The sequence below is a fragment of the Typha angustifolia genome, chromosome 3 (assembly GCF_048772165.1).
Source record: "Typha angustifolia cultivar Huaian chromosome 3, ASM4877216v1, whole genome shotgun sequence".
Lineage (NCBI taxonomy): Eukaryota > Viridiplantae > Streptophyta > Magnoliopsida > Poales > Typhaceae > Typha > Typha angustifolia.
Window position 1 is genome coordinate 8,320,041 of NC_133241.1, and position 14,766 is coordinate 8,334,806.

A 14,766-nucleotide genomic window follows, 5' to 3' on the forward strand; every position below is an offset into this window, starting at 1 on the left:
AATTCCTTACTTAAACTTGGGTGATATGATAAATAATTACTCTAATGAAGGGGCGTAGGAGAGAGTAGAGAAGATAAAAATCTTTTTAGGATTCTAAAGCAGCAACTTTAAGGTCCAAAGACTAAGATGCTTATCTTTATCTTGTGTTAAGCTTTTCACAGCCCACTACTTTTTCCGAGATGAGAATGTTGGGTTTATGAAATCTAAAGCAGGGAAAGGGGATTCCTTTTCAAATCGCATCACCATGCATGAAAAGTAGTGAGCTTTTGATATTTCTTAAGGAAGATTGCTCTTTTGCCCTCTAAAGTGGCTCCTCCTTTGCACAAACCCTAAGTTATGAATCATCGCTTTTCTATTAAAAAAATTATTAAATAGTTTTCCTGCATTATTATTGCATTATATTTCTTTTGGTTTCATTATTAGCAACATATATTAATTATATATACCTCATGTCATCATTTAGTTGGTATTCGCCAATCAAACAATAACTAGATCGTGTCTGCTAGTACATGAACCTATCTTGTTAATTTTAATGTCTCAAAACCTTATCATGGCTCCTATATATAAATATATATATACATATAAATGTAGCACCTATTAGGGAGCAGATATAATAATGTCTCTCTTTTGTTAATTTCTCTATGGTAAGCTCCATCCTTTTGGGTCTTTTTTTGCAAACGACACCCTTCAATGTGATCATAATTACGTTACTGTGTTGAGAAATAATAACAACCAATTATAGACCAATTCCATGAAATAACTGCAAATTTACATGTGTTTCCTACATGCTTAAATTTAATTAAGCTAATCCACCCCAAGACTTTCCTTGATCTGATCTCATGATAATACACAAATGAAAGAGGAAAAAAAAAAGATTAAAAAAAAAAATAAACATCAAGATTCCAGAATTCAAGAACTCAACTTCTGATTTTTTTTTTGTTTTTTAGCAATAGCTAGGCATGCTTCACAAATCCTCAGGCAATCTGAAGAAGAATGCTCGATCGACTGCTTCTAAAAGTCCCACATCATCAGAGGAACATTCCATGTCATCTTCAGCACAAAGATTCAAATCTAGACAAGCATACGAGCCCATCTCCTTGTCATCACTTCCTCCTCCTCCTTCTTCTTCTTCCTCACTCTCCACCCTCTCCTTAGCCGGCGGCGAGCAAGCCCTTGACCTGGAGTCGAACATTTCGCAGCTCAGGATTAGAATTGCATCACTAACACTAACTTCATCGCCGTTGTAGTTATGTACCACACCACTCTCCATCGCCGCCTTGATACCCACTTGCGAATAATAATCCAATTGCTCGATGTCTTGTAACAAGAAAACGCGGTGCGGGTTGTCGCAAATAGCTTCGAAGAGTTCCTCAAGATAGCTATGGCTTTTCTCGGACCTCGACCGCTTATTCCTGAAATCGTCGGTAGAATCAGACCTCGTCGGCAAGAAGTTGCTGAGTTTAATGGATGCACATTTGTTGTAGGAACCAAACACTAGTCTTGCGAGCTCTCTAGCTATCCTCTCTTTGCCATCAGTATCATTCCCTTGGAAGAAGAACCATGTCTCCTCCTTAGTCTCAACCAACTTCGACTTCTCCTTCCTCCTCACCATTCCTGACCTGCACTGCAGGATGGTGCTCGCGATATCGGGGATGATGTCGCTTTGCCACGCGACTCTTTTCTCTAGCGCATTGCAAAGCGTCTTTAGATTCTCTGCATTGATCTCCTTGAACTTTGGATGAGAGTGCTCCACCTGATCCATTGAACCATTTGAGGAAGATGAGTTAGGGTTAGGGTTAGGGTTTGGCTCGTTGTCTCGTAAGTAGAATCTCGAGTTCTGTTCATGGACTTCGTCGGAGGCCCCCGAGAGCCAGACATGGTGCTCTCTCCATGGATGTTTGGGCTCAAGCGGGAGTGGCCAAGGTTGGTGCAAACTTGGATAGCAGTGATCGTAATAGGAAGATATAGAAGAAGATGGAGGTACTGAGGAGAAATTCAGAGTCATCTCAGATAAATTATGCTGGTTTCGGTGGGATGTGTTGCATATTGAGTTCCACTTCTTGCATAGATCTTTCAGCTGAAGGCAACCCTATATACAAGACACAAAAGAAGGTTAAAAAAAAAAAACTTAAATATGAATATATGTATATGAACAGTGAGTTGAGAATTACTTGATCATTGCTATTTGCACTTCGGTTGTCTTGCCTTAGCCATGAAGGGAGGCTCGAGGAGGAGATGGAGCTGCGGTTGCTGAAAGAATTGTTCGGTAGGCTTCGAGCCTCGGCATCGAACTTGATGGAACATTCAGCACAGCAGGTGAGCTGAGTATTCTCTACTACTCCACCTTCTATGAAAGACCAACAAGCTCCATTGCCACTCCTTTTTCCCATCATCTGGCTTTGTGAATCACTGCAAGAAGAAAGAAGACAATATACATATTAATCTCTATGCTGCACTTTATCCTAATGAATCCGATGTCAATATGAAATCAACTACATAAGAAAAGGCCATTGAAGAAAAAGGAAAAAAAAGAAGAGTAGAGAGAGAGAGAGAGTGAGAGAGAGAGAGAGAGATTTTATATAACATGATCAACTACTAATGTGGAGATTACAATTTAATTATACCTGTCACAGTTAAGGCTCAACTCCAAGGCACCTGCAGGTATTGTGAGAGTCTGAAGACCCCAGAGAGCTTCCAATGAAGGGTTTCCAACCCTGCATCCCATGTAGGTCTGGTAAGTAGCAAACCCCATGAGACAAAGCCTCTCCCCTCCAAGAAGTAGTCCACCACAATAAAGCAAGCTCCTCACCTCCATGATTACATGTTCCACAGGGCAGTAGTAGCTATAACCTCTTTGCTTCTCCAGATGATCACCAGCCCAGAACTCAGCAACCCAGTTGAGATCCTCCAATACCAACACTGCTCCCCTCCCCATGGAGCAGCTAGTCTTCACCAGGCACCTCAGCTCTCCGACCTTGTGATCCACCTCCTCCCTTGTCATGTTCCTAAAGGAAGAGATGGGAAGTGGTATGAACTGCAAGTTTCTTAGACTCTCATGTGATCCCTCGCCGTTGCATACTCTATCCATCACCACTCTAACAACTCCCTCACTGGTTTCCAAGCACTCACCTACAACTACAAAGCTCCTCTTTCTTCTACTCACCAAGCAGTCCATCACACTAGTGATATCCTCACTCCTCACATGATCCAAAGGAGGCCTAGGTTTGTTCATGACCACCTCCTTGGGCTTGACGGAATTAGGGTTAGGAGGAGGAGGAGGAGGAGTGGTAGTGGTGGTGGTGGTGGTTGTTCCACATATCTCTAATGAGACAGCCTGTTCGACATTGCTCTTCACTTGAGTACTCGAGAAGCCAGCCTCCCTCATGACTCTACTCACACTTGGGTCGTCGAGGATGGATATGATGAGCTGCTCGAGCTCGATCTTGACGGCGAGCAGCGGCTGCTGCTGGCTCTCGATGGATCCACGCCGCTGGTGGGCCTGCGCCCGCTTGAACGCGGCGACGAGGGCGTTGGAGAGGGAAGGGGGGTGGTGGTGGTGGTGATGGTGGTGGTGAGGCCCGAGCATCGGGCCGGCGGAGGACGAGGCAGGGAGGCGATTGAGGGCGACGTTGAAGCAGAGTTCTAAGGCCTTGCACTGTAGGGGGTGGGAGTGGGACTGGAGGCAGGCGGCGCGGAGGAGGCCGGCGGCTGAGCAGAGCATGGTGTTGGCCACGTGGAGGGGGGTGACTTGCGCATGACCGCGGCGGCGGGCGAGGTTGACCGCCTGCTTCACTATGGTTGCTGCCTCTGGGGTCAGGGCCTGTTGCACTGTGCAACCTCCTGCTCTCATATTGTGGTTTTAATTTTCTTAGATCTCTTCTCGATGAAGTGGAGATTAAAGAGGTATTTGGTTCAGAGAAGAGGTTGAGATGGATTTGGATTGATGAGTTCCATATCGGTAGAGGGTCAATCTCTCTCAGTTTCGGTAGGTGAGTCACTATCTGAATATGAGAGAGTGAGTAGTGGAGGAAGTAAGCATATATGTATAGGGGGAAAATAGTTATAGTTATAGTTAGGTTATCTGCTTTATATTATTATTGTCATTATTATTATTTTCTTTCAGGGTCATTTGCTTTGCTTTTTGGGTGGGAGGGGGGGTTTCAAATTTTGGGTCCAAAGTCGATTTTTGCAGCGGAAAGTGCAACGCATGTGGGGAGATACATACAGGTAATTATGGAACTAATAATCTTAATTCTAAAGTCATATTACAGTTCAAACCCTGTATTTTTTTTTAATGATTTACGAATTACACGCTGCCTAAACCTAACAAGATGGAAATATAAATACAAATGTTGGGGATGAAGGAAAATAAATATTATTCCCGACAAGTATGGTTAGTAATTTTGAGTGTTGATGCTTGGCTTGATCTGATGTGGGTCTGTGACCGTTCATCTTTTATGAGGACCCACTTATAAATGACAGGAAGTTTTATTAATTTTTCTTCTTCTTTGTTTTATTTTATTTTTTCTAACATCTCTTTTGTGAGGTGGGGGCGAGTTTGGTCTGGTCTGCTCTGGGAGAATCGGGAACTGTGTACGGTTTCTTTCCTCTCAGACTCAAAGTATAAGGAATAAAGTGATCCATCTCTCTCTCTCTCTCTCTCTCTCTCTGTGTGGAGTTGTGGGTGTGTTTGTGGCAAACACAAATGGCTTTTGGGCATTCCCTGCATCAATAAAAGGTAAGAGATAAAAGAGAATAAAAACAGGTCGAGTTCCAAGGTGGATGTGAAATCACAGATAAGATATCAAAAAGACAAGCACTCTGCATAAGATTTTGGTGAGGAAAACTATTTCAGTAAATTCCTCACGTTAGGTACATTAATACAACCACAAATTTTGAAGGATGCATTGAAAGTAGAGCTCTCCACCTTCTCTTATATAGGAAAATAAAAATAAGCATACACAGTACCTCAACACAACTTCCGAGAGATCTTTCTTTCATTCCTCAATGATAATAGAACGCATTATTATAGACCGTATCATTAGCAACCAGCTTGGCATCCAGAAAAAAAAAAGGTGGCAAGAGAAGAGAAAAGAAAAGGATATAAAATTATACACCAACAGAAGACCCATAACAAAAATTTGAACGATGGAAATGCGAAAGATGCCAGATCCAGTGTCAAATTATTCCTAGCTTTTCATATGATCAGATTAATGAAACTACTTTCATGCTTCAAAGTGTTATTCTTCTCCCTAAAGCTTGAAACAGGAGGTACCCTTAACTACAGGGGCCTCCTCCTTTCAAATTAGTCTAGCTGACCAGGCCACAGTCAAAAGCTTTGGTCACATATGGTCCAAAAGATATACGAAGGACAGGTCTAATAATTAGCAAGGGAAAAGTACCTTGCGATACTACAAAAGGAGTGCTTGAAGGGAAAAATAAAATAAAGAAGCAGTTAAAGGAATGCAATAAAAGAAAAAAAAAAAAAATCTAGAGCACTGCCTCCTTTCCCCAATTTTAACGGTTTAGAGATTGGCTACACCTGGCGATGTTTTGTTCTTTTTATTTGCTTTTTTCCAAGCTCGCTATCTTCTCTTTTTCTAACCTAAAGTGAGAGTCTCTCAGGAAGGCACGTTGAAAAGCACTTACATGGCATTATCTGCCAGAAAAGCTCCCCTCATTTTGATAACAGCACCTCTGGATCTCTTCGGCTGTACACATAAACATCTTGAAATGGATGCAACCATCAAATTCCTAAATTTCAGGCCACAACTTCTATATAATGAGAAAACAAGAGCAATTTACCAAGTAAAGAGTACAAGTATGGAAACAGGAGTCGAAGAGGATATATGCCTGCAGAATTCTGGCCAAAGAGTGGTAACCCCTCGCCCTTTTATTCTCCAAAAATGTGGCAAATGAAAAATTCTTGATACCGATACATGTTTGCTAAATATATAAAGAGGATCGCACACAACACGGGCTAAATTTTCTCTTTACCTCTTACAAACAGCAAAAGACTAGGCGATAGTCACAATGATCCTGACTATTAAATAGCAGCAAAGTAGTCCTTGCTAAGCTTGGGATCTGGCTTCATGGACTTCTCCCCAGGCTTCCATCCTGCAGGGCAAACCTCATCTGGGTTCTCTTGGACGTATTGCAATGCCTATAAGAACAGGAATAGAGCAGAAAGGACAAAGTTCAGACGATACAGATTACAATAGCCAACTAGTTGCAGTACACTGCAATGAATAACTACCGAATTACAAACTCCAAGTTGAAACATCTTATTCAGAAACTTGAAGACACAGCTCATCATTTACTTACGAAAACCATCAGATAATGCAAGTAACTTAAAAATAATTGAGTTCCTATTGTTTTACCTGAAGGGTTCTCATGGTTTCATCTACACTACGACCAATAGCAAGATTATTAATGGTAGAGTGCTGAATAACTCCTTCCTTGTCGATGATAAATAATCCTCGCAACGCAATACCCTGTCAGATCATGCACGGTAAGGATATTATAAACCAGAATTACTTATTAAAAGGGTCATGTCAAGCTAATAGTAGGATTCACATCATCAGAGTATTGATAACAAATACTGCTTAGGAACAAACAAAATAATACCTGATCGGGGATCAACACCCCATAAGATTTTGAAATTGATTTAGTAACATCAGAAATTAATGGATATTTCAGATCTCCAAGACCTCCTGACTTCCGATCAGTTTGTACCCATGCAAGATGGGAAAACTACAAAGAAGAATGGCCACGGTGAAGCAAAACTGAGAATAAATTACAAGACACAAATCAACAAAGATCAGATATCCAAAATATAAAAGTTAGTATGCAATTCAGCAGAAAAACTTGGCAATAGATTGCATCATATTTAATAAAGCACCCAAAAGATCAGAAGTGAAGCTTCTGTGAACAAGCTAACATCAACAATTGTTGGAGAGTAATTGTGTAATTCAGTTATATAGGAAGAGCACATGCAAGTGCACAAGGCTCCAACTAAGGCGGGTTCTATGGGTCAAAATGTATGCAGCCTAAAATTCATCAGTAAAGAGGTTGTTTCCATAATTTGAACCCATAATCACTTAGCAGAATGGCGAGCATTACAATTTTGAGAATTTTTGTCATAATCGAAATTGCTCTTCGATTCTTGCAGAAGGATCTGGCATAGCCAATTCATGGTCTCCCAAGTCCCAATACAGAAAATCTTATTAGTTTATGACTGACTCTAACCCGTGCAAAGACCATGGGAAAATTGCAAGTCTTAACCGACTTGAGCTATAGTGGCAATCATCCCAGTTCTCCTGCTAGATTCATGACACAGTGGCCCTTAAAGCCCCTGGATAAGCTGATTTATTAAATTGTATGCCAACTGCCAAATGCGAAATCTAAAATACATTATAATGATATCCTGAACACCAGCTGGACCACCCCTTCAAATCAAGTGTCAAATTCAATGACAGCCAGCACAAATTATGTTTGTTTCCTCCTGTGCCCACATATGCAAAAACCAATCGAAGGATCTCTTTCTGTTTTGCTCCTCATGTTTCTTTTATGAATCACAAGGCATAAACTGAAGATGTCAAGTTTATCAGACTACGTTCTCCATTTCATGCATGTGTGATTTGGGGTGTGAGGATTCTGGCAGTGGCAGAGATTATACAGGCAGGATTAAGGTGGTTACTTGAGCTATACTAATAGATTTAAGAAAAAAAAAAACAGGATCAGAGTATAAGATTCCAGCGAGCAGTCACATCTCAGAAGTCAGAACTAGAGATCCAAAAGTGGTCCTTGATAGAATTCAATCTAAAAGAAACAATGGCAACTGATGAATATAGATTCAAAGAAGAATGTGATTCTTTTAATCTAACATTGATTTACAACAAAAGGATATTCAACAGTGTTGGAAATTACCTTCTCCATTTTCTAAGCATTTCTACTGGAAACTAATGCTTTTCTTGAAACCCAGCAGATTAGGAACCAAAACAGTGAACTAATTACAGGGTAATGAATTAGTGTTCAGGAACAATAGAATGGCAATCCTCCAGAGGTAGGAATAAAAATAGTAAAACATAAATTAAGAAGCCAAGTATATCATATATTAAGTTGTTTGCTATTTGTAAGATTGTGAACATAAATTCCAAGGACCAATAGGTTAATGCTGATAGGTACGGCCCAGCAGAAATAAGCTCATTGTTGCAAATATTTTATTTAAAGAGGGCATAAAAGGAAAGATAACAACTCTGCTATGGAACAGAACATTTACCACACTGTCAATGGAGACACCCAATATTTCTGTATTCAGCTTCTCAAATTCCGAATGCCGGTCACTGAAAGCAGTTATCTCTGCAGAAAAACATAGTAACAGAAATATTATGTACCCTTTCTTCTTCCACTCAACTTGTCATTTTTCAAATTAATTCTTCTATCTAAATTTTTATCGATAAGTCAAGAGCTTGAATTTACCAGTTGGACAAACAAAGGTGAAGTCCAGCGGATAAAAGAACAGAATGACATACTTCTTACCAATATAATCAGATAGTTTGACCTGTAATAATAGGACAAATATCAGAATGAGTACTAAATTAGGAAATGAATTCCTATCATCAATTGCTTATAAACATGATATGTTTGACATCATAAGCCACAAAAAACTTTACAAGATATCAAATAGTAGCATGTTGATCAGGATCAGCAGAGAAGCTCATTCTTTCCATTTTTTAGCCTCTTCCTAAACAACCTTGAACACGCTTTCTGACCATTCAGCTTCATAAAGGATTCACTCCCTTTTCGCAGAACAAAGAAACTGGCTGGCGAACTGATTTCAGTTGCTGCCAAGTGGAAAACATTCACCACAAAGCAGGCTACAGTTCAAAAACTTGAACGTGGATTTTATCCTTAGGAAGTATAAAGCACTTATGAGCTACCACCTCATAATACGGATGAAGGGCCAACAAAACAAAGAGATTAAAGCTTACAAAAAATCCAGAGCTAATGCGCACATTTACATCAAGAGAGGCATTAGTGCAGTGAGGTAGGTAATTAGGTAAAGGTCAAAACTCAGAAATCAGCTACAAGCTTATTCACAGAAACCATTTTTAATGTGGCATGGGGAATTTTGTGCTGCTGAGTAGACTATTGTAAGCCAGTCAAATTCAGGTTATGTAATACCATAATTGTAATGATATGGAGGAATCTCTATTAAGAATATGTGCAGGTCCAAGTGAATAAGGAAAAAAATAAATTAAATGGCTGTTCATAGGGCTAAATCTAAGTATTAAAAATAAAATATATAGTAATGAAATAATACCAGACAAGATAATAAAAGCTGAAAACTAGAATTTTGGAGATATTCTGTATGGACATTTCAAAATTGTCATGGATTTATAATTTTATCGCGAGAAGCAAAGTTAGACAAGTAAAAATTTCAGGGAACCCACATTACACCTGATACCACTCCAACAGATGTGAAACTTACCTCAAAGCAACTACAATGATTCAGTCTATAAAAGGAGGATCGCCCTCATAATTAACTGTAACTTATGAGCCTTGACATCCATTTCTAGCATAATAGTTTGTTTCTTCTTGATTCTACTACTTAGATAGAAAGGACGCAAACTAATGAGGAGATAAAATTACAAGAACAATCTTCTCAATATCATATAAACTCTCAGCTTCCATCAATTCGGCAATAGCATGTAAAGTAAAGGTGACTAGTAGAGAGATCACATCTTTATCATGATCATAGCCTATAGAAAGCATGAAGCGAACACAGATCAGAAAAGATCAAACCAAATTCTTTTTCATTGCTATACCTTAATAAATTCTTGATCAAAAACTGCTTCTGCCTCGAAATCCGGTGCCACATTGCCCACCAATGGCAGATCGCTCTGCAACAATCACTCAATCAGTCAGCCAAAACAAAAGGAAAACTTAGCACGTTAAGCATCACACAAGTGGATGAGCAAATTCCATGGAGTTGAGGAGCGCGACCTCGCTCGAAGCCTTCACGACGAAGCTCCTCTTCTCGGATCTGGTACTGGAAACGGCCCGGGAAGAGGCGGGCTGGAACCCCCTCCTCAAGCCATGGAAACTCTTCGGAATGGCTAGGGTTTTGACTAGAGGCGAGGGTGCGGGAAAGAAACAGGCCATGGGAGACGAGGACTTGGAGGAGAAGGAGAGTCTAGGGTTCGAGGAGGAGATGATGGAAGGAACGGAGCAAGCCATGGCGATGACAACGGAGCTCTTCTCACTCTCGCTCGCTTCGCTAGTCACAACTGTGGATAAGAGGAGGAGGGGATAAGGGCGTTTGCGGGATTGGGGTTTTAAGAGGGGAAACCCGTGCCACAGATAGCCCGGAACGCCATCCGGGCAAAAACTGCTATTATGTTGTTCTGCTGGAACTGGATAATTTCACCACAATTATTTCTTAGCCTCTTCTGAACAAAAAAAATTATTCTTTTATTTTCGCAATGTAAGACATTTGGGGTATCAAGTACTTCAAATATATAAATTAAGTATATTATAGTTTTATTTTGATTAATACTTTTTTTAATTTTACCGTTCAAAAATTTTGTAATATTTTACATTTTTATTTATGCCATATAAATAATTTTATGCATCAACAATATTAAACAGTTCGCTATTGTTATGAATTTTATTAGCTCATTATAGAGGGAGAGGCATGTTTCAAATAATTTAAAAAATATTAATTGAATCCATCTGGATACATCAATATTTGATATGCTTAAGATCAATATTCGTGATCCGGCAGACAAACTGCTGCCCTATCTTTGCAGGGGTCAGATGCAACAGATACAGGTCGGTGTTAATGGTGGAAGCCGTCGGAACGAGGGAGGCATTACTATATCCGAAGAATAAAATATTTGCCATTATTTGCTTGGAATCAAACTCCTTACTGCTAATCAATATTATTAAAGGAATCTCTCTGGCTCCTTGGTCAGTGGATTTCTTTACGGATGATATTATTAACTTAATTAGTAATTAGCAGAATTATATAATTAATTATATCTATCGTGAGACTAATTATGTTACTGATTGGCTCGCTAATATGGGTAAAACTTTAAGATATGAGTGTACTTGGGATGGTTTCCTTTTGATCTCATGACTATTTTGATATTCGATTCTAATTGAGTTTTTTGTAATGCTAATCTATAAAATGTTTTCCTAGATAAAAAAAGGGTAAATTTATCTCTTTATTGCAATTCTTTATATTATTAATTTGCTCTTTATTCAATCAAGTAATTTGAAAATTTCTTTATATTATTAATTTGATCTTTATTCAATAAAATAATTTGAAAAAAAAAAAGAGTGAAGCTCAATCCCATCCCATTAGCTTGTTTTATATATAGTTACAAATATAAATGAATACTGTACATTTAAGTGTAATACTCTATAATATTAATAAATTTTAGTGAATGATTAGGATAATTCTCATGTGTTTCTGACAAAAAGATAAATTCTTAAAAACTCGAGGCTATTTATATATTTATATTTTTAATATAATTAAAATATTAAATGCACTAATAAGCATCAGATGGTCAATTAGAACCGATTCGAACAATGGTTGGTTTAGCTTTGCCTCAAATCAATCCGAGATGTAGGCTAAACCGTCCGATTCTCCCGGAGCTCCACTTGGCACGAGCAGATCGAATAACCACATAATATTCGATAGTTTCTTATCCACCTCCCCTTCTTCGGAGACAGCCGTTCCTCGGAAGCGCACCGGAACCGATAGCGCCGATAATAAAGGTCTCCTCTTCTTCCTGTACAGATTCTTATTCTTCTTCTACTTTTTCTACTTCTCTTGTGTGTACCATTACATACCTCGATATCGAGATCATGATTTGAGGATTTCTTTTTGTTTACTTCTTCGAAAGTTGGGAATTGCGCATAAAGCTTAGATTGATGATTGTTGGGGGATATGGGTTAATTGAAGTTTTCGTTGAGATGCTATGAATTTTAGTACATGATCGCAGATGTTCTGCTTGTATTTGTGGTTATACGGGAAAAAGCCCCTTTTTTGTTTTGATGACATAGAAACAATTATAGGTTCCGGCCTTCTGGGTTTGCATTGCGTGCTTATTGTTCCAATGGGAAAGGTTACATTTGGAAGTAATGTTGGTAGTATACCACTGTATTTTCTAATAGTCAGAGCATTCTTATGATAATATCTAGGGTAAATTTGGAGTTATAGAAGGCAATTGATCTCATTTCATGCCTTCAGATACTTGAACTACTTCTGAGAAATACGACTTTCTTGGTTGCTTTAACTTGTGCAATTACCGGAGTTGAAAATATGGTTGAAGTTCAGTTGGTTTCAGTTTTGACCCCTAGAAGAAATGAATATTTTAGGCCAAAATAGAAAGATTTTAGCCTGTTGTGCTCCAAAATAAATATGAAAACCAGAAATATTGATAATTTTGGTCTTAATCAATGAGTTTCAGCTTTACCGATTAATTTTGGTCTCAAGTGAAACCTTAAGCCATGGGACTTAAAAATATTTTTGCTGGGGAGCTAGTATACTGCTGTGTGGTGATGTGAAACATAGACACACTAATGCTTCACTCACCAGATTGACCAACTGATACTTGATTAAGAGATATTTGAGAAGCTATTTCTGTGTAATACATTTATAAGAAATGTGCACTATGGGAAGGGAGCAAATAGACTGATTGAATGGAGCAAGCAGCTATTTACTTGGTCAATATCATTAGTAGCAACCTTGGAGAGCAAATCATTTTGTTTGGTTTACTACAAGGTTTTGCAACTTAATTGCCAAAATATAATAGCACAAATCTCATCATCTGTTGTCATATGGTCAACGTTAGTAAATGTATATCAAACTCTCAAGCTGCCTCTGTTCATGCTGTTCCATTCATATAGAAACAGCAATGTTGGTAATGTTGTTTCATGAGGAAATTTTTTGAAACTAATCCTTTGTGTCCTGTCATTGCTGTCTACTCTTTAATCCAGTGCCGATCTTTTCTTTCCAGACCTGATACCACGGCAGAGTAGTTGTGATGGGGAATAAGCCTGCAAAGCAAAAGTGGGAAGAAATCTTGGTGAGGGCTATGCCTCCATTGGACCAAGCTTTTGTTAGATGGCTTGCTCGCGATGTGCAAAGATTTCATGCTTTCACTCCGAGGAATCCTCGAGCTATAAAGCCACCTGACCATTACATTGAGTGCATGCGGCTATATGGTTTGCTCGATTTGGACATGGATGATCCTGATCTAGCTCACTTGCTCAAGTAGATGTCATTTTTTTTTTCTTTGTTGCTCTTTAATTTGTGAACCCTAAGCAGATATCTTAGCTTAGTAGGTGGAGTATCATTGTTGCATATATCAATTAACAAGCTCCTTCTAAAAGTTGTTACTATATGATGAGGAGAGATTATTATGTCTTTCTCAATCAATAGCAGAAGTTGTAAAATCATTGGTGTCCTATCTTTTTTTCTCCTGTTTGTGGAATTATATCATAGTTTTGTTGGTATGCTCAGAATTTGGTCATTCTCCTATCAGCTTGATTAGAATGAAATGTGAAAGGACATGCTTGGTTGACAGTAGCAGCCCCACTATGAAGCTGTTGAGGGAACTTGGCAGAGGAATAATGGCTTCCATCATCATAGCACACTAAGGTGTACAATGAGATGTTGCTGGTAGTCCGAATCTGATGTGATATGTGAATGTTTGCAACCAAAGGTAGACATACAATTATAGATAGAAACTTGGACTGATGCAGAGAGTTTATCTCTCTGTTACCTTTGTAACTGTTAGTGAGATACAAGCAGGGCAAATGGGGTATTATGAGACCTCAGTCACTGCGGTTATTTCTTTGAGTTACCTGGCATGAAAGTTTCACTTGTTTGGTTTATTGTAGTTATATTTTTGGGAAATTGATTTATTATCATTACAGTTTTACAAACTACATGTATATTTATGTCTATATTTTATTTAAAATGTCTTAAAAGCACTTTCACGTTAGTTCTCATAACAACTAGTTCCTGTATAGATAGTTAAATTAACTATAGATGCAAAATAAATTTAATACACTTGAATAAGATTTTCTAGATAAATAAAGAGTATTTTATGTATTGAAAATTTTCAAATGGTAAGAGTTAAAAATAAAATGTGGGATATTTTATTTTATAATCCATTCATACGGGTAATTTCACAGTATATTTCCGGACCACTAACTTAAATTGGCATGGTGGACTCACGCAGTACTAATGTTTGTCAAATCTCACAATGAGTTAGGACTTCTAATCCCCCATTAAGAATCGTGAGGCTATGGCGATCCAAGAGCATGCAAATCATCGAGCTGGGCCTAAGTCAAGCCGAACTGTGCTTTTCCAGCTTGACTTGAACTCGAGCCAGGAAAAGAAAAATTAGAAAAACCCTCTCAAACTGACCCAGCTCGACTCTAGCTAAGGCTCCTTTACACACCCACCCACTAAATGTAGGTCATGAATTACATGACTCTCTCTCTCTCTCTCTCTCTCTCTCTCTCTCTCTCTCTGTCTCTGTCCCCCTGAAAACTGTGATTCTTATACACCGATAGAACTGTTTGGTAGCCTTAGCATGAGCTTCCTACTTCGTTCGCTCTACACTTACAGTTGTTTTTGTAGAAGAACCACAGGGGAGGGAGGGGACGTGGCAAATTTCTAATTTGTTTTGGGCTTTTTTGATAATTTTGATAAATCGGCAACCCCGCCTCTTCCCTCCATAG

The 14,766-nt window shown here is 38.8% G+C and overlaps 3 protein-coding genes across 4 annotated transcripts; 1 reads left to right on the top strand and 2 right to left on the bottom strand.

Moving 5' to 3' along the window:
- Positions 1-746: 746 nt before the first annotated feature.
- Positions 747-4,041, bottom strand: LOC140778203 (protein SMAX1-LIKE 3-like). The gene is made up of 3 exons (XM_073122803.1): positions 2,625-4,041; positions 2,172-2,409; positions 747-2,089 (listed from the first exon to the last, which is right to left on the bottom strand). The coding sequence occupies exons 1-3, from the start codon at positions 3,848-3,850 to the stop codon at positions 965-967; spliced, it is 2,589 nt and encodes an 862-aa protein (XP_072978904.1). The 5' UTR covers positions 3,851-4,041; the 3' UTR covers positions 747-964.
- Positions 4,042-5,848: 1,807 nt separating this feature from the next.
- LOC140758079 (2-Cys peroxiredoxin BAS1, chloroplastic) lies at positions 5,849-10,331 on the bottom strand. The gene is made up of 7 exons (XM_073094100.1): positions 10,009-10,331; positions 9,831-9,905; positions 8,482-8,563; positions 8,282-8,361; positions 6,628-6,753; positions 6,381-6,494; positions 5,849-6,163 (listed from the first exon to the last, which is right to left on the bottom strand). Exons 1-7 carry the CDS (start codon positions 10,240-10,242, stop codon positions 6,047-6,049), a joined length of 828 nt encoding a protein of 275 aa, XP_072950201.1. The 5' UTR covers positions 10,243-10,331; the 3' UTR covers positions 5,849-6,046.
- Positions 10,332-11,629: 1,298 nt separating this feature from the next.
- On the top strand, positions 11,630-13,494 carry LOC140780222 (uncharacterized). Of its 2 annotated transcripts, none has more exons than XM_073125631.1 (2): positions 11,630-11,787; positions 13,032-13,494. In XM_073125631.1, the coding sequence occupies exon 2, from the start codon at positions 13,059-13,061 to the stop codon at positions 13,290-13,292; it is 234 nt and encodes a 77-aa protein (XP_072981732.1). In that variant the 5' UTR covers positions 11,630-11,787; positions 13,032-13,058; the 3' UTR covers positions 13,293-13,494. The 2 variants fall into 2 exon arrangements, with proteins under 2 accessions (XP_072981732.1, XP_072981733.1); XM_073125632.1 differs by having other exon boundaries at positions 11,656-11,787; positions 13,012-13,494.
- The last annotated feature ends 1,272 nt before the right edge of the window (positions 13,495-14,766 follow it).

Coding starts and splice junctions, on each gene's coding strand:
- LOC140778203 (XM_073122803.1), bottom strand. CDS start 3,850: ATGAGAGCAGGAGGTTGCACAGTGCAACAGGCCCTGACCCCAGAGGCA. Junction 2,410..2,624: donor TTGAGCCTTAACTGTGACAG/GTATAATTAAAT, acceptor TTCTTCTTGCAG/TGATTCACAAAGCCAGATGA. Junction 2,090..2,171: donor GTGCAAATAGCAATGATCAA/GTAATTCTCAAC, acceptor TCTTGTATATAG/GGTTGCCTTCAGCTGAAAGA.
- LOC140758079 (XM_073094100.1), bottom strand. CDS start 10,242: ATGGCTTGCTCCGTTCCTTCCATCATCTCCTCCTCGAACCCTAGACTC. Junction 8,564..9,830: donor TTGATCAAGAATTTATTAAG/GTATAGCAATGA, acceptor CTATTATTACAG/GTCAAACTATCTGATTATAT. Junction 6,754..8,281: donor GTGTCTCCATTGACAGTGTG/GTAAATGTTCTG, acceptor TCTTCTTTGTAG/TTTTCCCATCTTGCATGGGT.
- LOC140780222 (XM_073125631.1), top strand. CDS start 13,059: ATGGGGAATAAGCCTGCAAAGCAAAAGTGGGAAGAAATCTTGGTGAGG.